Source organism: Pyricularia oryzae, chromosome 3 (genome assembly GCF_000002495.2).
Source record: "Pyricularia oryzae 70-15 chromosome 3, whole genome shotgun sequence".
In the NCBI taxonomy this organism is placed as follows: Eukaryota; Fungi; Ascomycota; class Sordariomycetes; order Magnaporthales; family Pyriculariaceae; genus Pyricularia; species Pyricularia oryzae.
In genome coordinates, this window is record NC_017849.1 from 5,160,583 (window position 1) to 5,187,734 (window position 27,152).

The window sequence follows — 27,152 nt, forward strand, 5'->3', positions numbered from 1 at the left end:
TATCCATCTCGGAAAGATGGATCGCGTGTACGTGGTACTTAACTACAAAGCTCCGTAATTAACGGAGTTGCCAACCCAGGCGCCATCTACCACATTACTCCACACTGAAACGTTAAACATCCAGACTATGTAGAGACAAGCCAACTCGTGACCTCTAGTTCTAATCAATCATCAATCGGCCTATCGGCTAAGAAAGTTTGGGCAGGGTAGTCCTGTTGAGATTTAGACCGGCATTCCCAACGTTGTTTGCCAAACCAACCCCCCGCCCGACCTGGTGCTTTCTGGGGACCCACAGTGAAGCGGACAGCTTTTATCTGCAATGATTTCTTTTCAATCGGTCATCGTGATGCGCCGCAAAGACTTCAAAATAGCAATCGAGGAAAATCAAAAGGGGACGACGGCATCAAATGCCACGGACTAGCTGTTACCAATGCGGGAGATTTAAAAAAAAAATAAAAACGGAAGAAGAAGGGCCCCGGAAACTGGTAGAGCGCCGGAGTCCCGGGTCCTTAGCAAATGTCGACATCGCCGCAGCCGCCAAGCCGCCAGGGCGATAAGCGGCCCGCCGTCTTCTCCGCACGCACCTCCACCGAGCTGTATACCATCTCTTACCTCATCCTCTTCTCCCTGCTGGGTACTCTGGCCCGCCTTGGTCTCCAGGCCTTAACCACCTATCCGGGCTCCCCGGTCTTGTTCCCGTCGGTTTGGCCAAACCTCGGCGGCAGCTTCGTGATTGGGTTTCTGGCCGAGGACCGCTCGCTGTTCCGCGCTCGCCGCCAGGAGCAGGAGGAGCAGGATCATCAAAAATACAAAAAGACCATCCCTCTCTACATTGGGTTGGCGACCGGGTTTTGCGGCTCATTTACATCCTTTTCCTCCTTCATCAGGGATGTCGTCCTCACGCTGACCAATGACCTCGGCCCGGACCCGGCCATTTCGGGACCAGCCCCAAGGAATGGAGGGTTCTCTTTCATGGCGTTCCTTGCTGTGATCATCGTCACCGTTTCACTGTCCCTGTGTGCCCTCGTTGCAGGCGCACACTTTGCCCTCGCCCTGCAACCGCTGCTGCCGTCCGTCATGGGCAGCGAGAGGCTACGAAAGGCTATGGACCTGTCGGTCATCATCCTCGGCTGGGGCTGCTGGATCGCGGCGTGCCTGGTCGCCGGCTTTGCTCCGTCCGAGGTGTGGCGCGGCCAAGTGCTGTTCGCGCTCGTCTTTGCCCCGCTCGGCTGTCTTGCACGCTTCTACCTCTCGCTCGCTCTGAACGGCAAGCTGACGCCGTCGTTTCCGGTAGGCACCTTCACTGTCAACGTCGTCGGGACGGTGGTGCTGGCCGTCTGCTGGGACATTGCGCACGCGGGGGCCGGTGGAATCATCGGCTGTCAGGTCCTCCAGGGTCTCGAAGATGGGTTCTGTGGCTGTCTGACGACGGTGTCGACGTGGGTGGCGGAGCTCGTCGGCCTGGCTGCGAAACGTCGTCGGGATGCTTACATCTATGGTGCAACTAGTGTGGTGGCGGCTTTGGCTGTTGGGATAGCCATAATGGGAGGGTTCAGGTGGTCTCATGACAGTCTTCCAGAGTTGTTATGTGTTATACATTGAGAAGTCCGCGGGGTTCCGAGACTCTGTGATGCTGTGTACAGTGCTGTGTCACGGCAATGTGAACAATGCCGCGGTTGATCGTACCCCTTTCCTACCGCTTTGATGCCAGTTGTACTGACATGAAAGTCAACCATTCTGCGCCTGTATAAGTTCCTACCGGCCGCCAACAACCATGCTGCACCAGGGGTTGATTGGGGTTCGACCCCGGGCCTTGTTAGAGTAAAACCCCCATCCGGGAGTTTTCGTAAGCTGGAGCCTTCGGGAAACCTGTGAGATTTTTGCTCTTTTTGTCAGCCCTCTTTGGAAAGCATCATATTTGACCAGAAAACCTCTAGTCTTATGCACGCTTCCGTTCTGCGTACAAATTTTGTTATCCTGTAGAGGACGAAAGGGAAACCAACTTGGCCTCAAACGACCAAATCACTGTTATTTTGGGTGCGTGTGTTCATTTTAGGCAGCGTGACGACCTAGATCGCGTAAGCAGCAGCAGGTTCGAAATTTGATGATGTTTTGCCTGACTAGACTAGTTCTAGTAATAGTCGGCTTAACATCCCGCAATGGGTATTAGCTATACACCGAAGTCAACTCGGCGCCACAGCTCCAAGTAACGATAACACTGACCTTGTGCATGACAAGATCAAGTCAACGGCATTTGAGTTTTGTACTACATGACACAGAATCTGGAAATACCTACATGGGCCTGGGATGTGATTATAGAAATTGGCTTTAGAGGTGTGACCATTTGTTCGTATCACTTGGGCATAATCAGATTATGTCAATTATACATGTCTACCTACAAGCCACAATTGTTGCTCGCCTTGGAGTCCATAAATACGATGCTAATTTTAGCTATGCATAGTATGACAAGAGAGTAGTTTGCTTGTGAGCACATGCGCGGTTACTCACCGTAAAGCTTAATGCTGTGATATCTATAGACCTGGTTATGGATATGGATATTTATTAGTGCGGAAACTAAAGCAAACGGAGCAGTGATTGCCGATCTTGAGTCATCACGAATTTATTTGCTCTCTTTAGTCATTTTCGGTATTAGAGAAAAATAACACCTTAAGTGAGCAAACCACTTGTTTTTGTAGTTAGTATGCTCATCACGAAAGCTCAAGGGTCCTCTTTGGGCCCAAGGCAACGACAGAAAGAAGTAGGTGTTCCTGAATGTTAGCTGATCGACATGATTGAAATAAAGGCTTGTCCTTTGACATGATGTGGGGCGACCAAACATGGATTAATTCGCCTCTTCTTATTTTCTGGCCAATCAAACATGCCTGTTACCCCATTGGAGCCTTGGAATTTTCTTTAGCATCTTCCCTCATCTGACAGATTTGTAGACCTTGTCAGCTTGTACCTAAGGTATGGTTGGTTGCCTGCTTCTGCGGCTGCCTTGCCCGCCCCGCTCCGCCCTGGGTTTCCGTCCTAAAGCGATTTCCCGTTGGTAACTTTGCCCAGTTGCTGCGAGACCCTGAGAGGGCAACCGTAAGTGGGCGGGAAACTCCATTCATCCATCACAACCGCGCCACGCGGTTTTGGAGAAACGTTTTTGGAAAAAAAGCGTCACATTTGCGATCGACGCAAACACATCCTGCAGAAAAACACAACAAATACCACCTTAGTATTCATTTGATCATTTTTCGTGCCACTCCTTGTCAAACATCACTTCTTATAATATATCTCTCGTTATTGGATTTGACCAAGACCAAAAATAAACCGTTGACCTGCGCTTGACCTTCAAACTCCCACGCCAGTCTCTCCCTTCCGCCGGCGCCGCGCGTTTATTTTTTCCCTCACTCTTTAAAATCCAACCCTAAACAGCCCCTCACAGCTGAATCCTTCCGCCTACTCAAAGGGGTCCCAAACCCTTCTTGCAGGACCACTCGGGCTTTATTTTTTATTTTTATTTTTATTTTTATTTTTTCGCTCGGGCTTCTTCGCCAGGCCTCCCCTCCCCCTCGTTTGGGCCTCCTCCCACCCCTCCAACAAATTCTACAAAACGAGGTCGGCGCCATGGGCATCTTAGCCCAAAAGTCAAAGTTCAAGATCGCGAAGCCGACCATCCGCGTCGAAAAGGTCGCCGTTGAGGTCCCGCAGGCCAGGGCGAAACCCTCTCGGCCGCTTGGCGGCGGCGGCGCCGACCGCGCCTCGTCAGGCTCCCCGCGCCCGCAGCAACCGCAACCCCCACGAGTACGCGCAAGCGCCTCGCCGCTACCCTTCGCATCCTCGTCGCGTGCCTCGTCGTCCCTGACCTCGAGCGGCGCACAACAGTATCAGCGCAAGCGCAAGGCCAGCAGCGCCGGGCCGGCGGCGGCGCCGCGGCGGTCGCCGGCCAACAGCGATCGCGTGACGTGGGACCAGGAGTCGGACTCGGAGGATGACAACGCGTGGGAGGATACGCTCGACGACCGGAAGCGCCAGCGCACCACCGATAGCGAGCGCGCCGAGGACCCGAACCGGAGGCTTGTCTCACCGGCCCTGACGGACCCGCCGCCAGACGGGAGGGACCTGCGCTTGATTCATGCCGCAGATGTCGCATCGCTCAAGCTCAAATGCACGCCGTCACTGGGCGCTCCCGCCTCGGATGTTCGTGTCGCGCTGCAATATCCAGGCTTGCGACAACGAGAGAGGTATGGGGATTTTTCGCACGGAACTGCATTTCCTATGGTCATGCGCTGCTTACTAACTATATTCTGTCTAACCATTGCAGGTATGAACTGGTCTCAGGCAAGGATATGATAGACGCCGTCGAAGAAATCAAACACGTTATCAACTGTGTGGTTGATACATATCTCACCGAAAACGAAGCACGGCCATTCACCGACGCGAACAACGGTCTGATACGGCAACTGGAAAGGTCCTCCAACCTCAAAGACTACAAGGCGTTCCGCGCTGCTCTAGATAAATACAATCTACGTCTCAGGGAGCTGCAAGAGAGCGGCGCGATAGCTCGCAACCTGGCCAAGCGGCATCTCCTCCCGTTCAACCTCGTCCAGCTTATCCTCCAGCAGGTCTACGACCGAACTGTTGCCCCGCGAGTCGAACTGCTAGCCAAATACGAGAACGGTACCGACAATGTGTACGGAGAGCTGCTGCATCCGTTCATCAGTGAAATACTGGTTCAAAGGTTGAAAATGAGGTCTGATCAGGTGTTTGTTGACTTGGGCTCCGGGGTTGGCAATGTAGTCTTGCAGGCAGCACTCGACATTGGGTGCGAAAGCTGGGGCTGCGAGATGATGGAGAACGCCTGCAACTTGGCCGATGCGCAAAAGAAAGAGTTTACGGCACGGTGTCGACTCTGGGGCATAGCACCCGGCAAGGTTCGCCTCGAAAGGGGCGACTTTCGGACCAACGAGAGGACACTCTCGGCGCTCAAGCGGGCCGATGTTGTACTTGTCAACAACCAGGCCTTTACCGCTCAGCTCAACGACGACCTAGTCCGAATATTCCTCGACTTGAGGAAGGGTTGCAAGATTGTGTCGCTTAAGAGCTTTGTGCATGAGCAGAAGAACGCGGCAAACGACGTTGGGAGTAGCATCCTCGACGTCGAGCGGCTGTCCTACCCGGAGGGTTACGTGAGCTGGACTGGCGCGGGCGGCCAGTTTTGCATCTCGACGCGAAAATGAGTCCTGTGCTCAGCGAGCTTGTCATGCTGGGGTCAGTACAATAGTCTCGACCGGACAAGCACGAGCCAGACGACGACGACGACACGACGAAATATAGAGAAAAAAGCGAGCCGTCCAGAAGAGCATTTTCTTGTATAAACACATTAAAGCGCTAGCACTTGCACTTGGCACTAGCCAGCGAAGTTGCGTGGTAGACATTTCTTTTTCTTTTCTCATTGAGCGGACATAGATTTTGTGTTTGATACCAACATAGCATTAAGCGAACTTTATACGGGACTGTATGAGACTAGGGAGTAGCTTACCTGGTGGGGGATATTTGTGATGAGGGTTAGGATACCAGACAGACCGAATTTGAGCATTTGAAACAAATATCTGCCTGCCTGACCAGTCAAAGTTTTGATTCATCCTCGTTTGGCGAATTTCGGCTCGTTGGCCAGGTTCATGGCCTCTGCCTCCTGGCCCATCCTCTTCATCCAGCGCTCGACGAGCTGGTCATTTTCCGCTTGTATCTTGGCCTTTTGTTGCTCCATGACATTCAACTGGAGTGTGAGGGCGATCAACTCGTCTTGGACGTTCTGGAAGAAAGTTACGAACATGCGTTGATTAGTAGGAAGCCAACAGCGAGCGGCTTTTCCAACCGCACCAAGTGGTATAAAACCTGTAGCGGCGAGCAGTAAGTACCTCGACCAGCTTGGATTTCCCCTGAAGCTCCTCGTTCCGATCCTTCACCTTGGTGCTCAAGGAAACGCACTGGGTGTTGAGGGTACGGATGGTCTTTGCGTCCTCGGCCGTCTTGGCTCGCAACCTCTCGAGCTCAGACTCGGCCAGGCCCAGCCGAGACTGCAACCTCTCCTGGGTCCCGAGGGCCTCGGCGAGGTCCAGCCTGAGCCTCGCGACGACCGCCGACTGTGCAGCGTCTCCGCTTTGAGAGGCTGGATCGGAGGCGGACTGGCCTGCTGAGGCTCCTGATGCTTTTAGCGCATCCCTCTCCGCCTCGAGGGCAGCAACCCGGTCTTGGAGTTGAGAGCCTGTTGGTTGCAGGATGTAAGTTTTCGTATTTTCAATTATAAGGGATTTATTCTGTGGCCATGTGATTTTCCCACAATGTCTCAAGACTTTTTTTTGAAAGACATTTGTGATAAACATGGTAATGAAAACAAACAAAAATGCATAGTTCAAATAGCTGCTTGCTTACAGGCTTCCACGAGGTCGCGATTGACGGGACTGTTCTTCTCTGCTTCTTTGATGGACGCGAGATACTCATCTCGCCAGTCCGGCAGCGAAGACATTGGGATCGTGATTTTGCAGAAAAAAGAAAAAAAAAAGAGCTGAGACCCTTGAATGACTGTAAGCCCTCGAGGCTGCTCGGTGTATTGTCGTTGCAAAATCAATCAGTCTGCTGGCGGTGAGATAGATAGTAGATGTGAATGAGATGATGGGTGCCCCTCCCACCCGTGTCTCAGTCGCGGGCGGTGGGTGGACCAGAGTGACGCAGTGAGGAGTGTCCGTGCTTGGTTGCTTACAGGGGGTCGCGGTTACTACTTAGGGGATTGAACGCACTGGAGCTCTAAATTGTGGGGTTTCAGCGGGAGTTGGAGCGGTGCGTTGCTGCGTGTTGTTTGGATGCCTGACCTCCAGCCGGGTGCACGTGTCTTGCCTTGCCTTTACCTGCCTAAACCAAGGTACCCTTAATTATCCGATTAACTTGGGATTACCAACTTACACATTAAAAAAAGATATACAGGACTCGGTTTTGCCTTGATTTTGGGCCGCTCTTCTTTTTCTGTTGGTCCATTGCCGACTTTTCTGGGGGGTGACCCAGCGAAAAAAAGGAGGATTCGCTGGCCGCATCTTCAACAAGACGACCAGAAACAAACGGCCGCACAAAGGATGACGATGGTCCAAAGGCATTGACCAAGCCACATCAAATATGGAGCTGAGCCCAACGGCAGGCTGGGAGCAGGTCGGCGATAAATACTACCGCAAAGTTCAGCTCTACACCGAAGTATTCGACCTCGACTTGGACCTCGACAATTATGTGGTGGCTGGGGCTCCCGACGGTGGTGCCGTAGCCCTCTACCTGGACGAGAACAAACTGGTCGAGTATAGGGCGGGTAAGGCCCGCAAGCCGAGCATCGACATTTACAGCTGCGCCGGCAAGCTCATCCGCAGCATCAACTGGGACAAGGGCTCCATCCGGGGTCTGGGCTGGTCCGAGGATGAGAAGCTGCTCGTGGTCACCAAGGACGGAACCGTACGCTGCTACTATGGTCTTCAGGAGGACTTTACCCAGTTCTCGCTCGGCCACGGCGCCGAGGAGTACGGCGTGCATTCCTGCAGGTTCTACGAGACTGGCATGGTGGCCTTGTTGACCAACAACACCCTCGTCACCGTATCGTCATACGAAGAGCCGAGACCGAAACCGCTGGTCTCGCCTCCAGAGGGCGAGGTGCACTCGTGGACCATTATAGCACCCAGATACACACTCTCCCGCTCGGTCGAGGTGCTACTCAGCATTGGCCAGACCATCTACGTAACCGATGCTTCCGAATGCGAGGACCGGTACCTTGACATTGGACCATTCACCCACATGGCAGTCTCGCCCAACGGCAAGTTCGCAGCCCTTTACACCCCTGCCGGCGAGGTCCACGTCATCACCTGTGACTTCCAGACCAGGCTGAGCGAGCATGATCTCAAATCCAAGATCCCACCCAAGTACCTCCGCTGGTGCGGTAACGATGCCGTCGTAATTGCCTGGGAGGATGAGATCCACCTGGTCGGTCCCGGTGCTGCCGTGGCGACCTTTTTCTACAACGGCCGCATCCACATTGTTCAGGATTTCGACGGTGTGCGTGTCCTGACCAACGAGACATGCGACTTTTTGCAAAAGGTCCCAGATGTTACCGAGGAGGTCTTCAGGATCGGCACCGAGTCTGCGGCCTCGATCCTGCTGGACGCCGTCGAGCAGCTCGAGATGCAGTCACCCAAAGCCGACGACAATATACAGCTGATCAGAGCAAACCTGACAGAGGCCGTCGACACGTGCGTCAACGCAGCCGGCCAGGAGTTCAACGTACACTGGCAAAAGCAACTCCTCAAGGCTGCATCATTTGGCAAGTCGGTCCTCGATATCTACAACAGCGACGACTTTGTCGACATGTGCGAAACCCTGCGCGTCCTAAACGCCGTTCGCTTCTATGAGGTCGGGCTTTCTCTGTCGTTTGATCAGTACCAGAGGCTAGGCCCCGATCGGCTGATAGGCCGCCTTCTTGACCGTCATGATTACCTCCTTGCACTGCGAATCGCAGGCTATCTTCGGCTTCCTACAGACCGCATCTACGTGCATTGGGCATGTGCCAAGGTCCGTGTAAGCTCCGACGACGATGACACCATCGCTAGGGTGGTAGTGGATAAGCTCTCTGGCAAGCCAGGCATCTCGTTCGAGGCCATCGCCCGCGCAGCCTATGACGAAGGCCGCACACGCCTCGCTACGGAGCTGCTCAACCACGAGCCCCGTGCGGGTCGGCAGGTACCGCTGCTGCTGTCCATGGACGAGGGCGAGGTAGCGCTCGACAAGGCTGTCGAGAGTGGCGACACGGACCTGGTGCTGTCGGTGCTACACGAGCTCCGGCGCAAGCTCCCGCTGGCATCTTTCTTCCGGACCATCAACCGACGGCCCGTCGCGACGGCACTCGTCGAGGCCGCCGCGGTGCGCGAGGGCGACAACGCCCTGCTCAAGGACCTCTACTACCAGGACGACCGCCGCCTCGACGGCGCGAGCGTGTTCCTGCGCGAGGCTATCCAGCAGCCCGACGCCCGCACCGCCGGGGACAAGATGGCACTGGCCGCCCGCCTGCTGAGCGACAACGCCCGCGAGAGCGCGTTCGAGCTGCGCGCCATCAAGGAGGCCGCCACTCTCCTGCGCATGCAGGAGGCCTTTGACCGGGACCTGACCGACTCCTTCACGGGCCTGAGCGTCAATGAGACCATGTTCAAGCTCATCCGGCTCGGGTACCACGGCCGGGCGAAGAAGATCCAGAGCGAGTTCAAGGTCCCGGAGAGGGTCGCTTGCTGGATCAGGTACGCATTGCCGATTGTCCTTTGTTACAAGCTGCGGCGAGAAACAACTGAGGGTGCTGTTTGCTAACATCAATATCAACTACAGATTACGAGCTCTCGTCGCCAAGCGTGACTGGAACGAGATTGAAGAAATCTCAAAGGCTCGAAAGAGTCCCATCGGATGGGAGGTATGTCTGCCCTATCCATTCTCTTTTTCCGAGTCTTTCACACAGCCACACCGCCACACCGCCAGGTACAGAAACAAACTAACATCCCCCGAAACAAACAAACAGCCATACTTCAACCTGGTCCTGCAAGCCGGCAACCCCCGCCTCGCCTCAGTCTTTATCCCCAAGTGCACCAACCTCAAGGACGTCACCACCATCGTCATGTACGAAAAGTGCGGCATGCGCATCAAGGCGGCCGAGGAGGCCGTCCGCCTCAAGAACAGGGACGAGTGGGCCAGGCTGATCGAGGCCGCGGGTAAGAACACGACCGAGGGGCGTGAGATTGAGCGCGTCGGTGCCGCGGCCTTTAAGAGAGGGGTTTGAAGTGGGAAAAAATGAGGGGGACCCGGTCACCACGACCGTAAAATTCGGCCGGTAGTGTCCATCTTTTGTTTTCTTTTTTGCCCGTTCCCCCTTTCGGGTTGCAGATCCCGGGATCGGCTCTAGTTCTAGTGGTTAGGTACGTATATACATAATATAATACAACGTCTCATATTAGCGAGTTCGATGAGACTTAGTTTTCGTCTACGATGTCCCCGGGTTTGGTTCTTTGGGCTCAGTTTGCTGATTAAGAGGTCATGGTTTCGACTTGATGATTTTACCTTTATCCCTTACCGTCTATACCCACAACTACCTCGAGTACCTCCTTCGTAATTTTTCGGAATCTTTTCTAAAACTTTACCTACTTGTTTGTAAACCCAGTTGGCCCGCCGCCTTGAGCTCAACTCATCTTTCTAGTCAAAAACTTAGATACACGTCCTTTTAAACGTTTCAACAGAAACAGAAGCGAGAGAGAACGCCCCCGCAAACAGCATGTGTGTATGTGTGAGTGTGTCGGAACTGTAATGTCTCGAAGAAACGGTCTATCATCTGACGCTAAACAAAAATATTGAGATAGTAGTACTCCCACTCCAAGACGTGCACCCCCTAGTAACACCACAGCTTTGTATCATGCGGCGCGCGTGCCACGATCATTTTGCAAATGTATGAACAAGAATAAACAGCTTGAAATAAAATACCAATGCATGCAAGAAAAGAGTATAGACCAACCCGTTAACGCCCAACCGTGTCCCGATACCAATCCACGCCTCCCAGTCTCACGAGCCGATCGCATCTGATTGCAGACTGCCAAAAACGGATCCAAGGCCACTAGGGGCCCGTGAGTAGGACTGGCTGTTGAGTGGGTTCTCAGGTGATATTATAATTGTTATATGCACGAATTTAAAGACTTCGATACGCTCCCTGTGAAACCTGACGTCAGATACGTCGAATGCCTCAGTGGTCTCGTGTACTCCAAAGCGCCGCATCTTGGGCCGCGCGAGAGCTTGTCACATCTCCACACGAAGGCGACTGAGAGGGACTCGCCTCGTGGCTGACAGCTGATTCTCTTGTCTCGCGGCCTACCCGAGGCCGGCGGAGGAACGGGAGGGGGGCCAGTCTCGGTGAAAGCCAAGTCCACGCTGTTGCCTGCTAGGCAGAGCTTTGAGCTGCCTAGGCTCTCGCTATGTCGTCTATACTGGTAACCTGCGCCCCACCTGCGTTATGAGGCGTTATTGAACCTTCTACCACGGCCGGGGACGCCAAGGTTGTCGATGCCCCTAGTCTCGATATCACTCCGCCATCAAAAACCCACGGACCAGCGTCGTTTCTCGGTGTGATCGGCCCCTCGGCAACGCCAAGCGGTGCAGGGCCATTCGATGCAGGTGAAGGCGTGCGAGTCTGCCGTAAATCTCTAGGCGTGGATGGTGTATCAACGTCCATTTCCATGGTGCTCGATGGGACTGGTCTGCGAGTCACGTCAGAGGAAGCACGTGGGATCGGCATCGGCATTGACGTGGCGTGTGATGGAGTGGCGCTTCGACCCGGTGTTGTTTGTGACGCCGTGCCATTCGGTTGAGAAACAACTTCAGCCTGTGTTCCTTGAGCGTTCGATAATTGCGATTGTCCCTGCAAAGGATCCCCAGCCTGAGATGCGGCAGCCAAAGAGTCGTTCTTGGGTTGCGTGGATGCGGGTGCGTTAGCGGCGTCAGTTGCCTCCTCCTCCTCCGAGTCCAACTGCTCCCACTCCTCCGGATCCTCGACTTCGGCCTCAAGATCGGCAGCTGCTCTGCAGTTGGGACAGATGAAAATCGGATACTGAGCAGACATGAGGAGACTCTTGATACACTTGTAGTGCCACGTGTGCGAGCATGGGGCTACAAACAAACATTGGCATGGCTGTACATCGTTATCTGTTAGTGAATCTCCTAGGCAAGGGTGCAGACAGATGAGATGTCGCTTACCGCAATCGAGTTGAGACATATGGAGCAGTCCTGCGATGTCTGGCTGGCACCGTTAGGGTCAGACTTAGTCATGTTCCGCAGCCGCTTGTGCGTCGTCATACTGGAGAGAAAACTGTCAGCTTCTGTCTACCGTAACACGGACACGCGGAATGATTTGACGTACTTAAAAGCGTTCAGCTTGTTTTGCCAGCCACGGTTGAGCTCAAGTCGCATTTTGACGCAGCGAAATATCATTTCTTCGCCGCCTTTGAAGTCTATACCAAGTTGTACAATGTCCCCATCGTTGACTGGGAAAGGCTTGGACTCGGTCCCAGGAGGACTCAGCCGTATGTGGTTGAGGAATGTGCCCGATGAGCTTTTAACATCCTTGATGTACCACTTCCCATCCTCATTCCAGAATTCACAATGCCTCCTGCTCACAACTTTACTCTTGAAACCTACTGGAGCTGCCGAGGGCACGTTTATTGGAACGTTTGGCGGCACGTCACGCTCCGAATATCGACCAACGCGTATGATTTCAGTGCCCGTAGGCAGTGTCCGTGACACGGGAGTAAAAGTGAGAGATGGGCGCGTCGCTCTAGGGTCGCAAAATGTAGTGAATCGAATTGACGGCATTGCGTCTGTGCTGGCGCCCCCATTCTGGGCCAGCACGGCCGCGTCTGAGGCCGTGGCCGCACGCATTCTCGTCATTGTGCCTGCGGCAGTGTTGACGTCGTCCAGGTCTAGCGCCGCTGGCTCAACGTCGGTCCCAGGGCAGTTCGTGTGGGGTGGTGCAAGGCTCGAAGGGCGCAGTCGAGGAAGGGCAGAGGTTTTGGTCGATAAAGGATCTGTAGCCAACGCCTCAGTTTGAGGCTCTGGTCTTACAGAGGCTGAAGATGAAGATGCAAATTCGAACTGTGGCGAGTTGACGGGTGAGGCCGTAGACAGGAAAGGAGACGGACTCCGGTGAGCGGTATCAAATGTATTGTCAAACGTCTCAGGAGATAGAAACAGAGATGCGGATGCGGGCCCCAGCGAGAAGCGATTATGTCGAGACGTTGGCGAGATCGGTGGCGGAGTAGTTACAGGAGAAGTGCTCACGGATGCTGGGGATGCAGCACTCAAAATCCCAATCGCAGCAGTGGTCGGCGCCGGTGAGGATGTTGGAGAGTAGCTCACCGATCTCAAAAGTCGGCTTACCGGGCGGCTGGCTTTTATCTGGGCAGGAATCGTTTGCGGATTGAAGGTGGACGACTGCGGCGGGGGCGAATCGGGGCTACCCGGGCTGGCAGGGTTGCTGTTTGATTCTTTGTTCAAATCCCTGTTCAGGAGGTGGTTCTGAGTATAGTTCTTTAGGTAGGAAAGACCTCGCAAGCGGCTGCTTCTGTGACCTGAACTGCCCGCAACCGTAACTGCAGCGGCAGATGCAGCAGTAGCAACGGATGGGGATGCGGCGATGTTTGTGCGAGAAGGCTGAGCCTGAGCGTTGGCTGGTGAGACCGAGGGAAGAGATGTGCCTGGCGACAACAGGGGCGGCGATGAGGTCGCTGGGCTCGGTTGTTGGCTGAACATCAGGGTTCTTGGGGATTTTGATACCCACGCAGTTAAGGCAGGTAGGTATTATTCGTCGGACCTGCACTGACCCTACAACTCTGGCGGCAGGGGCGCCAGGGGGCCAGGGATAGTGGAGAAGGGTGGACAAGCAATCAATACAAAGGGAAAGTTCGGGTTAGGGAATGGCCTTGTAACAGTACGGCACAATATGGGGCGAACAAAGCAAACAACAAATCGGTGGGGTAATTTTCTTGAGTAGTAGCAACAGCAGTCAGACTCGGGCTTGTCAGGTAGGGCCCGTTCAAAGACTCATGGAGATCAGGCGAATTATGCAGAAAAAGAAGAGACGGAGCGACGATGGAGAAGAAAAGAAGCAATAAAGGTTAAGAGAAGAAAAGTTTCGACAGGCATAAAACGGCGGGTGGATACCTTTACCTTGTGGCGGCAGATAGGTACATGGTGCAGACAGGTAGGTAGGTACATAACAGAACATGGGTTGTTTGTACGGTATGGTCCAGTCCAGTCCAGTCCAGCCCAGTCAAATGTCCAAAAGAGAAGAGCGACAAACAGTGGAGGTTCCCTTTGGTTTCCAATCAATCATGCAAGCGAAGTTGTGCATCATCATTCGGACATGAATAACAAGCATTTCGACTCGTCCACAGCTCCCACCCATCGGCCCAAAACGTTCTAGGCAGGCCGGATGCCAGGTCCCATGTGCCATGAGATCAAACGTGAACCAAGTTAGTGAGATAGCTACGACCCTCACCGGACAGGCTTGTTGCTCGTTGGCTGGCCGCCGCGCAGGTCTGGTTTCTTACCTTTGCAACCTGGGGGGCTTTTGATCATTGATGCAACCCAGCCCACAAGTTTGTACAGAGGGGGGCACTAAACTACAGTAGGTAATTGTTTTCCTTGCAAGCCTTGTCAACCTTCTCAGAGTGGTAGTGACTGCCATCCGTGGATGCACTTACTTTGTACGGTACGTAGTGCAGATGCAGTACAGTACAGTACAGCTACGGTACGGCCATTCCAGGACAGCACCATTACTCGTAGCACTATACAGTATACTTGGCCGTCACCGCTGGACGGGACGAGTCGTATTTTCCCCTCTGTGCCACGTCCATCCTGGGTCGATCCATCCAGGAGCCCCTCACTCAGCCTCGACTCGAATGAACGAACTCCCAGCGCTAATCTTGTTTGCAAAAGTAATTCAAATGCCCGAGGGTTCTTACGGTAAAATCCTTTTACCTAAGATCATATTTGAGAAGCAAATGCCGAATGAGCCGTGCAAGCCGGAATCCTTGACCAACTGCAGACTGCTTATTCGACTTCATATCTCAAACGTAAACGAACGAGACAAGCTTAAAAAAAAGACCGCGGAACGAAAATACGACCACAAAATAAAATCCAAAACAGCAGCATCAAAGCCCACAATAGAATAAACACATCATCTTGTAGCCAACCCTCAATTCGAGCAGAGGAACATGACCACCTGCAGGAAATTGGGAGGTTCCGCTGACAGGGCAGCCGCCGCTACTTCCCGTCATGCGCAAATGTTTGAGTGGTTCGCATGTTGTTTGCCCTCGTGCAGCTCAACCCCGCAGGATGGAGCAGATTAGGAGCCAAAAGGGCTGTCGGATCAGGCCTTCCTTCGAGGTGTATATCACGTGGTGGCGGCATCAAGTGACATGGTGATGCTAGTTTGACCACGTGACATAAAGTAGGCGAATTCGTAAACGGGTTTCTGAGTAGCCATGGCCCAAGGGTCCCTTTAGCCAGCCTATCGATAACGACAATCAATTTTTTCAGACCATCATTTAACCCGTAGGACCTCTAAGCGCAGACGCGTCTACAGTGCAAGGACCCCGGTCTCGGCCATACGGTAGAACTTGTCGCCCTTGTCGGCGCCTTGTCATTTCAGCAGAAATATCGGTTGACGATAATATCCGAACAAAGTTATTCACGACCAGCGCAACGTTCCGCAACACTGGTTGGCACTCTTCCATTTTGGGTCACGGTGCATAGAACAACAAGGCGCCTCCTACTAGGCATCAATGAGAGCACCTTGAGCTACTAGAACTACCCAACAGTCGCCAACACCAGCGCATGCGATGCTTCGAACCTGCTCTGCGAGGCTCCCTGGCCTGGCACGTACATACACTAGCCGTGTGAGCAGGTCAAAGCAAGTGGCATCGCTTTTATCAACATCTGCAAAAAGGACGTTTACAGATGCCGCTCCTTCGCCGAGGGTAAGGAAAGCTCTTTTAGCTGTTATTACGAACAGTCTTGGTTGATACTCACACTATTCGTTTGCCCTTCTTAGGAACCCACAGAATTAGATAATGTTACTACACTTCCAAACGGAATAAGGGTTGCCTCCGAGGCCCTCCCCGGGGCCTTTTCAGGGGTTGGCGTTTATATCGATGCAGGCTCTAGGTATGAGAACGACTATTTACGCGGCGCTAGCCATATTATGGACCGCCTTGCTTTCAAGTCGACACAAAAGCACACCGCGGATGAGATGCTGGAGGCAGTTGAGCATCTGGGAGGAAATATCCAGTGCGCCTCCTCGCGGGAGTCCATGATGTACCAGGCTGCCACCTTCAACCAGGCCATTCCGACTACCGTTGGCCTGCTGGCCGAGACGATACGAACCCCTAACCTTACAGACGATGAAATCTCTCAGCAACTTGAGACCGCCCAATACGAAGTTACGGAAATCTGGTCAAAGCCCGATCTGATATTGCCTGAGCTCGTGCACACGGCAGCTTTCAAGGACAACACTCTTGGAAACCCGTTGCTTTGCCCCCAGGAAAGACTAGGTTCCATCGACCGACACGTCATCTCAGCTTATAGGGATGCGTTCTACCGCCCGGAGAGGATGGTTGTGGCCTTCGCTGGCATTCCGCACATGGATGCTGTCAAGCTCACTGAGCAGTACTTTGGGGACATGAGGGGGAAGCCTCCGCCAAAAGCCCAAGAAACCTCCACAATAGCGTTAGATGAGGCCGCAGCTGCACAACAACAGCAGCAGCAACAGCCTGGCCTGCTTAGCAAGCTGCCGTTCTTCAAAAACACCTCTAAACCCACCTCTCCTAGCCCATTACCCACGGCTCCCCTGGATACCGGTGCTTCCCACTACACCGGTGGCTTCCTCACTCTAGCCCCTCAACCGCCCCCTTTGAACCCCAACATACCCAACTTCACTCACATTCAGCTCGCTTTCGAGGGTCTCCCCATCCTCGACGACGACATCTATGCCCTCGCAGCCCTGCAGACCCTGCTAGGCGGTGGCGGCTCCTTCTCCGCCGGCGGTCCTGGCAAGGGCATGTACTCGCGCCTTTACACAAACGTCCTCAACCAACACGGTTGGGTCGAGTCATGCGTGGCGTTCAACCACTCTTATACCGACTCTGGCCTCTTCGGCATCGCAGCTTCGTGCTTCCCCGGCCGCACGGCCAGCATGCTGGAGGTCATGTGCCGTGAGCTCAGGTCCCTGACGCTTGACAAGGGCTACTCGGCCGTGACCGAGGTTGAGGTCAATCGGGCCAAGAACCAGCTGAGGTCAAGCCTGCTGATGAACCTCGAGAGCCGCATGATTGAGCTCGAGGACCTCGGTAGGCAGGTCCAGGTCCACGGCCGCAAGGTGCCTGTGCACGAGATGACGCGCCGCATCAACGCGCTGACCGTCGAGGATCTGCGCAACGTCGCCCGGAGGGTGGTCGGCGGCATGGTCGAGAACCCGGGCAAGGGCAGCGGTGCCCCGACCGTCGTTCTTCAGGAGGCGACCGCTGTTGGTGTCACAAACAAGCAGCTGACTTGGGACGAGATCCAGAACATCATTCGCCAGTGGCAGCTTGGCAGGCAATGAAAAGGGGGGTTCGGCTCAGTCACGGAAACCCTTTGTTATTTGATGTGTACAATAACGGCGTGTTTTTTTAATAACAAACTTGTAAACTAAAAAAAAAAACTGTAATGGTGTCCGTCGCAACTACCATATGAATATAGAAACCGGCATGAGAGCATCCCATCGAGCATTAGTAATAATCTAACAAATCTAACAGGGACTTCAGATGCATCTTGTAGAAACGCTGGCTGACGTTTGTTCTATAATCATGATTACAAAAAAATATCTCACACAATACACCTTAAACTCCATCCTGTCCCCCCCCCTCATATTGACCGCATTTCCCGGGTATGCTTGTATGTACTTGTCTTTCGCCGGTCGCAAATTCTAAATCTTAAAGTTTTGAGCGAACGGCCTCTAGTCTATATTTGACATCCTTCAACGCCTTGGTCACGGGCTTCCAGCTGTCAAACTGCTTCAACAGCTCCGTGACCTCTGATGACAGTTCCGTCTTGACAAAGTCCTCCTCTAAGAGACCGCGCATGATCCAAGGGAGATGATAAGGGTTGCTGGTGGTGATGCCTTCGTGCTTTCCGATCTCACAGGGGACCTTGCCTACGTCGCTTGTTTCTAGTGCGTGGGAAACGGCAAGACTGTTCTCGGGTTACACGTGTTGTTTGTTAACAAATATGCCAGTTTCTAGTGGTTGGAATGAGAAAGGCAGAGAGCTGGCACTCACTCGTAAAGTTGCGGATCATCATAGAGCGTAGAGTGCCCGGCTCCTGAGTAGAGCGACCCTGCCAGCGGAACGCTCAGTTCTCGAATGAGGCCATGGTCTGAGATGCCCATGTTTCGGAGCTTTAGAGCAAATCCAACCAAGTGGGCAATACTGTATGTTCATGGTGTGAGCCGTTGTCTTCTGTGGTTGTGCACAGTCAGGTAGGTAGTTACTTACAAGTCCGCAGCGTGAACCCTCGCATCACTTTCATTTAGATAACTTGTTAGCCAGTGATTACGACATGGTCGCATTTATTCCAAACTTACACAAATACCGCCCTAAAAAGCAGCGGATGATTGGCGGGTGAGTGGAGGGCGGACTGTTGTTAAGCAAGTCAGCATGGCTGCACAAGAGTTGCAAGGTGAGTTGAACTGCCTACCTCTAAAGGAACGACCTGGTCGTCTATACTGCCGATATAAGTAACCCTCACACCATACTCCAATACAGCCTTGAGAGCTGCCTCGTAGCGCTTAGAAACATCACTTTCGGGGTTTCCAAACTGTTCAAGAGGACGTTCTGGTTAATTGTAGCTCATCGACTTGTGTTTGGATTTGGATTCTTAGACTTGCCTCCCATAGTTCACCTGCAGATCCCATCAGCATACCCATGCCAGATTGGTAGCTTGGAAATGGTCCAAGTGAGACACCAGCTGCTTCTATGTCAGTCACGGTCTCTGGGCCTGATTCAGATGGTATTTTTCAGCCTTGTAACCACTCACCCATTGCACAAACACCAATCCGCGGCGTCGTGATGATACCAAGCTCAATAAGTTTGGCAACCAACATGATGCTAACTGGTACACCCTGAGAATGACATGCCACCAATATCAAATCGGCCTTTCGTATAGACTCGATCCAGTTCAGAAGCAACTTCCAAAGATTCTCAACTCTTTCGCCAATCTTGCCCTCGCCCTCGAGCGCGACCTTTTCGATTTCGCAGTCCTGACAGCCGTGGCTATCAGCCCATCGGCGTATACTGTCAGCAGCATGGTTTGCGAACCTGATGGATGTGCCGGTGGGTTGACCGATCATGGGGCGCAAATATGTCGCTGGGAACAGGCCATGGACCCCAATAGCCAATGCCTTCTGGATTTTCGGAGGCTCCTTGGTGAGAAATGCGTGGTTCGCCTGGGGCTTCTGTTGGGTCCTGAGGAGAAACTGCGCAATCTGTTGAATGATTGATGGATTTTCCTTCATCCTGTAGGTAGACCTAAAGGACGGCAATAGCAGGTTCCCGGCTGAGGATTTAGCGGCGCCATCCACGGCAGGAGTCGCAGCCTTGATGCTAGATTCTGTCTTGGTGGTAGCGACAGATGTGGCAGTTGAGGGCCTGTTGGCAGTGGTGGGATAATCGATATCCATCGACTGAGCCCGAACGCGCTTAGACTTCTTGGGCAACTCTTTAGTCTTGGACACGGCAGACGGTGCGGCTGGCGGCGCATTGTCTACTGTACTGGCAGGTTCAGGATGAGCTTCCGATCCTTCACCAATGACCGCAATCTCTCCGGGCTCCCGCTTTGCGACACCCTTGCCGGACCCCGTAGACTTGGTGTTTGGGTCCCTAGACCAAAACGCCCAGGTTGACCCCGCAGGCTGAGCCTCGGGGGATGTCACGGAATTATCTGACATCACCACATCTTCCCGATTCTTGATCGGCTCAGTAACAGGATCTGAGGACAAAGGCTTGGTATTCTGTTCAATATCGCTTTTAACCGAGGTTGCTTCTTGTGGTGGAGCCGTGCGGCTGGTGGGCCAGAACCCAAACCAAGAAGTCGCAGCTGGCTCGGCAGGCGACTCTGAAGATGAAGGGTGTAGCGAGGCTGAGGTTGATATAGTATCATAACCTGGATTACCATTCTGGCTCTTTGAGTCGTCCTTGCTGCTATCCGGCGCCAGTAAAGGCTTGGCTTCCGGATTTTGGGCCTTGGCGTTTTCCGGAATAGATGTTGACTCCACCGTCTGCACCGGAGCGGGGGCAGCAGACCGGCCAAGCCATCCTAACCATCCAGAAGAAGTCGCGGGCCTCCGTGGTAGCTCAGCCACGCCTGTTGGCCGTTGAAGTTCTGGAAGTGGAGGGATGTCATCTTCACCAGCCGCTGTGGCGGATGTCGCATCGTCTGATTTAGTGTTAGTGTGTCCATTAGGCTCAGCAGCTCCAGAATCAGATGGATGTCTGTGGCCTGTGGGTGTGTCTAATTCCTCGACCGGTGGTAATTGTGAAAGAGAGCCGGGAGTATCACTGTCACTGTCCGTACTCCTCTTGGTGTCAAACCGTGTGAGGTTGGGAGTTGTGTCCGGCTTCAATGTGCCACCTAATATCGACTCGCGGGCGACCTGCGTGGAGGCACCGGCTTTCGACCTCGGGGCCCTGGGCCATGAGCCGTACCAGCTTCGGCTTTTGTGAACCTGTTTCACGGGGGGTTGTTGTTGCTGCTGTTGGGCATCATGGACCAGAGACAGTCGGCTGGCCGAGGCCGACGCAGCAGTAGCAGCCGAGAATGGCGCAAAAGTCGTCGGAAGCGCTGGTGAGGATGCCGAAGCGTGAGAAGATGAGACTGCGCGGGTTGGGAGTGCCGTCGGGGGTTTACTGGAGGACGTCGATGGAATCAGAGGGCGCGATGTGTTTGCCTCGGTGGGATCTCGACGCGCTCGTTTGCGGGGGCTCATCGTGGGCGGCCGGATCAACTAAAACAACTTGGCGTTGCCTCGTTCCCGGTGCAGTCAGGTTGTATTCATGGTTTGCTGTTTTCTGTATAGGAATACACCTAATCTGCAATCTACGTTGTTCTTTCGTGTTTCGTCAGCTCGCAGCGAAGTACCCAGATTAGGACAATCGATGGGAGATTGCAATGCGAGAACTAGTTTCCACCGGATTCCCATTGTCAAAGCCGCGCTGTCTTACTAGGAACCGCCTGCGCAAAGGCTCAGGCGTGGCCCGAGACAACCAGCGTCATGGATCCACAAAAATGTCAGCCGGAGGTCCACCTGAGGGGTACCGCGGGACTGTGAAAAGCAGAAGCACATACTGTAAATTTGGACCCCTGGCAATATGTGTTATCGCAACCGTTATCGGGCGCGCCCCGCAAATATTTTTTTTTGCTGAACAGATGCGCGCGCCGCTTCTGAGGTAGGTCGAGGAATTGAGGCTTGATCCTGCAAAAGGATCGCGGTGTCGGCTGTTTGTCCATGCCCGCTAGCTTGTCATTTACGGTCATCGAAACAACTCAAGAAGCTCACCATGAGCTCGTTAAAACGCAAAGATGCTCCCGGCAGCAAGCCGGCAGCGAAACCGCCCGCGGGCGAACCACCATCTAAACGCCCTCGATCCGATTCAGCGTCCAAGTCCAAGGACAAGGCCGACAAGCCTGCCAGCGCGCCAGCAGCTCCTGTTGTTTCGAAGCTAAAGGAGGATGAGCCACTATTCCCCCGAGGAGGCGGAAGTGTCCTCACACCCCTGGAGCATAAGCAAATCAAGGTGCAGGCCAGCAAGGACGTCTTATTCGAGCAAGAGTCTGGGAAGAGCAAGGGGAAGGAAGACCGCGCACCCAAAAAGCTCAAGGGAAAGAAGTCCAAGACGCAGCTGAAGGAGCTTGCCAAAAATGCAGACTCTGTCAAAATAGAGAGCTTAAACTTCAAGGTGAGCGAGCGCCCCCAATGCGCATTGGTTGCGGACTTGCCGTTTGTGGGAGAACATACTGACGCCGCGACAATCATCCAGAGACTCGTCAAGGGCTCCTTGGTTCTTGGGCAAATTAGTGCCATCAGTGCTCTCGAGGTTGAAATCTCCCTGCCTAACAATGTTACTGGCCATGTGAAGGCGACGTCCATCTCGACGCAGCTCACCAAAAAGCTGCAAGATGCGATGGACGTTGACCAAGAAGAGGAGGACGATGACAGCGAAATTGATCTCACATCCATCCTGTCAGTTGGACAATACGTTCGTGCGTATGTGGTTTCTACTATGGAGGAGCCCAGCACAGCTGGTGCGAAGGGCAAGAGGCGGATTGAGCTCTCGCTACAGCCTGAGCTCGCAAACACGGGCCTCTCGAGCGCGGATGTTGTCGAAAACTCCACCGTTGCGGGCTCCATCTCAAGTGTAGAGGATCACGGATATGTGGTGGACCTTGGCATCCAGAATCTCACTGGCTTCTTATCCAAAAAGGAGGTGGACAAGGGCATATCGGCTGCACAACTGGAGCCTGGCTGTGTTCATCTCCTATTGGTTACAGGCGTCAAGGGCAAGATTGCCCAGGTATCAACGCTTACCAAGAAGTTGAGTAACGTGCAGCTCTTCCCAGGCACGGCAAAAACTATAAACACCTTCCTTCCCGGTACTGCTGTGGATGTGTTAGTCTCGGACATATCCGGGAGGGGACTTGCGGGCAAGGTTATGGGGTCGCTGGATGTGACTGCCGACATTATTCACTCCGGACTTGGCCCCAACGGAGTCAACTTGGAGAAAAAGTACAAGATTGGTTCCAAAGTCAAGGCCAGGGTTATTTGCAATTTCCCCACTTCAGATAATCTCAAGCTTGGAATAAGTCTACTCAGCCATCTGACATCCCTCCAACCGAGAAACGCCAAAGTGGATGGGAAGGAAGTGCCTCCCCTGACAGCTCTGCCTCACTCCTCCATAGTGGAGCAGTGCACTGTCACCAAGGTTGAACCAGACATCGGTCTCTTTGTTGACACTGGCATAGAAGGCGTTCCCGGGTTTGTCCACATCTCCAGGGTCAAGGATGGTAAAGTGGACGCTTTGTATGAGGCCAGCGGACCGTACAAGACCGGATCTGTACACCGAGGCAGGATTGTGGGTTACAACTCAATGGATGGCATGTATCACCTGTCCTTTGAGAAGAGCATACTCGAGCGTCAGTATCTGCGGATTGAGGACGTGCCCATCGCCGAGGTGGTCAATGTTACGATTGAGAAGATGATAGTCAAGGAGGATGGTCTGAGCGGTGTGATCGTCAAGTTGGCTGATGGCATCACTGGTTTCGTTCCTGAGATGCACCTTGCCGACATCCGTCTTCAGCACCCAGAGAAGAAGTTCAGAGAAGGTCTCAAGGTCAAAGCTCGTGTTTTGTCGGTTGATCCGGCCAAGAACCAGCTGCGCTTGACGTTCAAGAAGACCTTGGTGAACTCAGAGGCAGCGCCCATCAAGGATTTTGGTGAGGCCTCGGTTGGACAGCAAGTACAGGGAACCATCGTCAAGATCAAGCCCATCGGGGCCTTCGTACAATTCTACGGGACTCTTAGGGGCTTCTTGCCCATTGGAGAAATGAGCGAGAGCTTCATCCGGGATCCCAATGAGCATTTCCGAACCGGCCAGGTCGTCAACGTACACGTTATCAGTGTGGACCCTGAGAGGCGCCGGCTGGTGGTTTCTTGCAAGGATCCGGCTGCTTTCGGAGTTGAGAAGCAGATGGCGCTCCAGAAACTCAAGGTCGGTGACCTCGTGTCTGGAAGTGTTACCGAGAAATCAGAGGACAACGTGTTCCTCGAGCTCAAAGATAGCTCGTTGAAGGCTGTCTTGCGAGCACACCACCTCACCGACAAGTCGCCCTCGAAGAACCAGTCCGCGCTCAGCAAAATACGTGTTGGGCAGACCCTTGAGGATTTGGTCGTTCTCGAAAAGGATGAAGGCCGTCGGTCGATTGTCTTGTCCCTCAAGCCAAGCCTCGTGAAGGCCAGCCAGAACGGTCAGTTCCTGACCACGCTCGCAGATGCCAAGGTCGGGAAACTGGTTCAGGGCTTTGTGCGCAATATTACACCAACCGCTGTCTTTGTGCAGTTTGGTGGCAACTTAACCGCTCTGTTGCCAAAGTCGATGATTTCTACCCAAAACCAGGCTCTGGAGGATTTCGGACTGCGTCTACACCAAGCCATCGAGGTCAAGGTACACTCAGTAGAGGATAAGCGCTTGGTGGTTTCCATGCCAGATGCTGAGGCACCCAAGGATACCAAGCCACGACACGAGGCAAAACCCGTCTCTAACGCTGTGGATGCATCGATCACGTCAACAGACGACATCAGTGTCGGCACGGTCACCAAGGCCAGGATCGCTTCTATCAAGAAGACGCAGCTGAACGTGGCGCTGGCAGACAACGTTCAGGGACGTGTCGACATCTCCGAAGTATTCGACTCTTGGGACGAGATTACGAACGCCAAAGACCCGCTGTCAAAATTCACACAAAACCAGATCATCGACGTTCGCGTCATTGGCGTGCACGATGCACGCAATTACCGCTTCTTGCCCTTCTCTCACCGCACGGCAAACTCTGTCTTGGAGCTCACTGCCAAGCCCAGCAGTGTGCGGGCCAAGGGTCAATACAAGCCGCTGGCCATGGCCGATGTCAAGGCCGGGTCGAGCTGGCTTACATTTGTGAACAACAACGAAGACAAGTGGCTGTGGGTTAACCTCTCTCCCGCCGTCAGGGGTAGGATTCGGTCCAGCGAGGTGTCAGACGACAGCTCGCACGGCAAGGACCTGCGCCAGAACTTCCCCGTGGGCACTGCTCTCCGGGCTCGCGTACTGGCTGTCGATGCCGACAACGGCAAGCTGGACTTGTCGGCTCGCTCAGCACGGCCCAACGAGCACATGAAGTGGGAAGAACTAGAGAAAGACACCGTCATGCACGCCAGGGTTACCAAGGTGAACGACCGCCAGGTATTCTTCCAGATCAGCGACAGCGTTGCGGCGCCTGTACAGATCATCGACCTGAACGATGACTACGATCACGCCAACCCCCTCAAGTATTCCAAGAATGACATCGTTCGAGTTTCGGTTGTTAGCATCGACAAGAACCACAAGAAGCTCCGACTTTCGGCACGCGAATCACGCGTTCTGAGCTCGGAGCTGCCCGTAAAGGACAAAGAAATCACCAGCGTGTCCCAAATCGAGCAAGGTACCATCCTCCGGGGCTTTGTAAAGAACGTTTCGGACAAGGGCCTGTTTGTCACCTTGGGCGGCGATGTCACGGCCTTGGTCAGGATATCGGATCTCTCCGACGCCTTCCTGAAGGACTGGAAAGAGCATTTCCAGGTCGATCAGCTCGTGAAGGGCCGTGTCACCTCTGTCGACAAGACTCTCGGTCATGTTCAAATGAGCCTCAAGGCTTCGGCTGTGGATGAGGACTACAAGCCGCTTCCTGGTTACGGCGACTTGAAGGAGGGTCAGGTGATCACCGGAAAAGTCCGCAAGGTTGCCGACTTTGGAGCCTTTATCCTCATTGACAAATCAGCAAACGTCAGCGGACTCTGCCACAGGACTGAGATGGCAGACAAGCCTGTCAAGGACGCAACTAAACTTTACAGGGAGGGCGACAGCGTCAAGGCAATCATTCTCAGTGTTGATGCGGCCAAGAAGAAGGTCAGTTTTGGACTGAAGCCTTCGTACTTTGAGGATGCCGACAGCGATGAAGATATGGAAGACGATGAGGATAGCGACGATTCTGGCGCGGCACTTGGATTCGACAGCGACGATGATGACGACGAGGACGAAGATGATGATATGGACGATGGCGACAGCGTTGTGCTTTTTACGGGTACAGGTGGCGCAGAATCCTCCAATGATGAAGACGAGGAAGACGATGATGTCTCCATGACCGACGCGCAAGCCGGAGGTGCCGCTCTTCCAGGACTTGATGCAGGAGGGTTCGATTGGTCAGGTGGCAACCTTGATGCTGATGACCAGGATTCCGATGCTTCTTCAGAAGAGAAAACCAAGAAGACCAAGAAAAGGAGGAAGGCCGAGATCGAGGTTGACCGTACTGGCGACCTGGATGCCAACGGACCGCAAACTGCCGGTGACTTTGAGAGATTGTTGCTCGGACAGCCGAATTCGTCTGCGCTGTGGATTGCATACATGGCGTTCCACATGCAGGTGAGCGAGCTTGCCAAGGCCCGAGAGGTTGCTGAGAGAGCCATCAACACTATCAACGTGCGCGAGGAGACGGAGAAGCTCAACGTCTGGATTGCATACCTCAACCTGGAGGTGGCTTACGGTACAGACGAGAGCCTGGATGAAGTCTTCAAGCGGGCTTGCCAGTACAATGACGACCTAGAAGTCCATGAACGGTTGGCAAGTATTTGCATCCAGTCTGGCAAGCACGATGTGAGTAGCTCCACGTTCCCCTTTTACACTTATTTCACTTTGATGTATTCTTTGCAGCCACTGACCATCACTTCTTTTCCCAATCCTACAGAAAGCAGACGAACTCTTCCAAGCAATGGTCAAGAAGTTCGGTAGCAAGTCTCCCAAAGTCTGGCTCAACTACGCACACTTCCTCTACACTTCGGCCAAGTCCCCAGACCGAGGCCGTGCCCTCCTGCCCCGGGCCATGAAGTCCCTCGGCAGCCACGCGCACCTGGAGCTGGCCAGCAAGTTCGCGGGACTCGAGTTCCGCTGCCCCGGCGGCGACCCGGAGCGCGGCCGCACCGTCTTTGAGGGGCTGCTGTCCACCTACCCCAAGAGGCTTGACCTGCGCGGCCAGCTCCTCGACCTCGAGGTGGCTGCTGGCAGCGACAAGGCCGTCGTGCGGGACGTGTTTGAGCGCGGCACCAAGGCCAAGGGCCTCAAGCCGAAGCAGGCCAAGAAGTGGTTCCAGCGCTGGGCCAAGTGGGAAGAGGCCAACGGGGACGCCAAGAGCCGCGAGAAGGTATCGGCCAAGGCGCAGGAGTGGGCCAGGTTGGCCGAGGCCAGAAAGGCCGACACGTCGGTGCAGGATAACGATGCTGCGGAGGACTCGGGATAGGTTCAGGCGGAACCCCGTTATTTTCAGATCCTCTTTTGATAGCGGGGAGGGAAGGATGAGTGGGGTTTAAAGAAGGTTTCATCTGTTAATATAATTTTATCATGGCTTGGCGTACAAAAAAAGAAAGAAGCAAAGAAAAAAGATCAACATTGAGATTTCCTAAAACAAAAACCGAATACATGCAATCCATGAGCAAAAAAAGAAAAAAAGAATACAAAGTACCGAGATTGCTGAACTTTTAGTCATGACCAGAGATGAAAGCGGGTGGGGGGAACTTGAAAAGCCGCGCTCCAGATCGAGCAAAACGCGTTTTTTTTTTTTTTTTTTCTTCTGCTTTTGAATTCTGTTTGCCTTCCCACCTTCATGGTAGCACAACAGAAAGCGCGCAGGGCTGGGCGATGCATTGTGACGTAAAGGGAGGGTTGCAGTGAAGAGATTGA

General features: G+C 53.7%; 8 protein-coding genes across 8 annotated transcripts; 5 read left to right on the forward strand and 3 right to left on the reverse strand.

Annotated features, from left to right (window-relative positions):
* The first annotated feature begins 343 nt into the window (after positions 1-343).
* On the forward strand, positions 344-2,158 carry MGG_05253 (uncharacterized protein). Its single transcript, XM_003712762.1, has one exon. It carries the CDS (start codon positions 517-519, stop codon positions 1,600-1,602), a length of 1,086 nt encoding a protein of 361 aa, XP_003712810.1. The 5' UTR covers positions 344-516; the 3' UTR covers positions 1,603-2,158.
* Positions 2,159-3,494: 1,336 nt separating this feature from the next.
* MGG_05254 (histone-lysine N-methyltransferase) lies at positions 3,495-5,694 on the forward strand. Its single transcript, XM_003712763.1, has 2 exons — positions 3,495-4,235; positions 4,316-5,694. Exons 1-2 carry the CDS (start codon positions 3,619-3,621, stop codon positions 5,229-5,231), a joined length of 1,533 nt encoding a protein of 510 aa, XP_003712811.1. The 5' UTR covers positions 3,495-3,618; the 3' UTR covers positions 5,232-5,694.
* On the reverse strand, positions 4,249-6,694 carry MGG_05255 (autophagy protein 16). Its single transcript, XM_003712764.1, has 4 exons — positions 6,427-6,694; positions 5,913-6,259; positions 5,534-5,806; positions 4,249-5,248 (listed from the first exon to the last, which is right to left on the reverse strand). Exons 1-3 carry the CDS (start codon positions 6,518-6,520, stop codon positions 5,633-5,635), a joined length of 615 nt encoding a protein of 204 aa, XP_003712812.1. The 5' UTR covers positions 6,521-6,694; the 3' UTR covers positions 4,249-5,248; positions 5,534-5,632.
* A 211-nt stretch (positions 6,695-6,905) lies between these two features.
* Positions 6,906-10,035, forward strand: MGG_05256 (vacuolar protein sorting-associated protein). Its single transcript, XM_003712765.1, has 3 exons — positions 6,906-9,311; positions 9,397-9,478; positions 9,584-10,035. Exons 1-3 carry the CDS (start codon positions 7,162-7,164, stop codon positions 9,839-9,841), a joined length of 2,490 nt encoding a protein of 829 aa, XP_003712813.1. The 5' UTR covers positions 6,906-7,161; the 3' UTR covers positions 9,842-10,035.
* A 21-nt stretch (positions 10,036-10,056) lies between these two features.
* Positions 10,057-13,955, reverse strand: MGG_05257 (RING finger protein). The gene is made up of 3 exons (XM_003712766.1): positions 11,963-13,955; positions 11,800-11,899; positions 10,057-11,734 (listed from the first exon to the last, which is right to left on the reverse strand). The coding sequence occupies exons 1-3, from the start codon at positions 13,348-13,350 to the stop codon at positions 11,009-11,011; spliced, it is 2,214 nt and encodes a 737-aa protein (XP_003712814.1). The 5' UTR covers positions 13,351-13,955; the 3' UTR covers positions 10,057-11,008.
* A 1,188-nt stretch (positions 13,956-15,143) lies between these two features.
* On the forward strand, positions 15,144-17,395 carry MGG_05258 (mitochondrial-processing peptidase subunit alpha). The gene is made up of 2 exons (XM_003712767.1): positions 15,144-15,581; positions 15,656-17,395. Exons 1-2 carry the CDS (start codon positions 15,444-15,446, stop codon positions 17,201-17,203), a joined length of 1,686 nt encoding a protein of 561 aa, XP_003712815.1. The 5' UTR covers positions 15,144-15,443; the 3' UTR covers positions 17,204-17,395.
* Positions 17,396-17,423: 28 nt separating this feature from the next.
* On the reverse strand, positions 17,424-20,844 carry MGG_05259 (uncharacterized protein). The gene is made up of 7 exons (XM_003712768.1): positions 18,676-20,844; positions 18,527-18,606; positions 18,337-18,456; positions 18,224-18,276; positions 18,135-18,161; positions 17,919-18,068; positions 17,424-17,832 (listed from the first exon to the last, which is right to left on the reverse strand). The coding sequence occupies exons 1-7, from the start codon at positions 20,621-20,623 to the stop codon at positions 17,574-17,576; spliced, it is 2,637 nt and encodes an 878-aa protein (XP_003712816.1). The 5' UTR covers positions 20,624-20,844; the 3' UTR covers positions 17,424-17,573.
* A 224-nt stretch (positions 20,845-21,068) lies between these two features.
* On the forward strand, positions 21,069-26,961 carry MGG_05260 (uncharacterized protein). The gene is made up of 3 exons (XM_003712769.1): positions 21,069-21,593; positions 21,675-26,072; positions 26,164-26,961. The coding sequence occupies exons 1-3, from the start codon at positions 21,195-21,197 to the stop codon at positions 26,710-26,712; spliced, it is 5,346 nt and encodes a 1,781-aa protein (XP_003712817.1). The 5' UTR covers positions 21,069-21,194; the 3' UTR covers positions 26,713-26,961.
* The last annotated feature ends 191 nt before the right edge of the window (positions 26,962-27,152 follow it).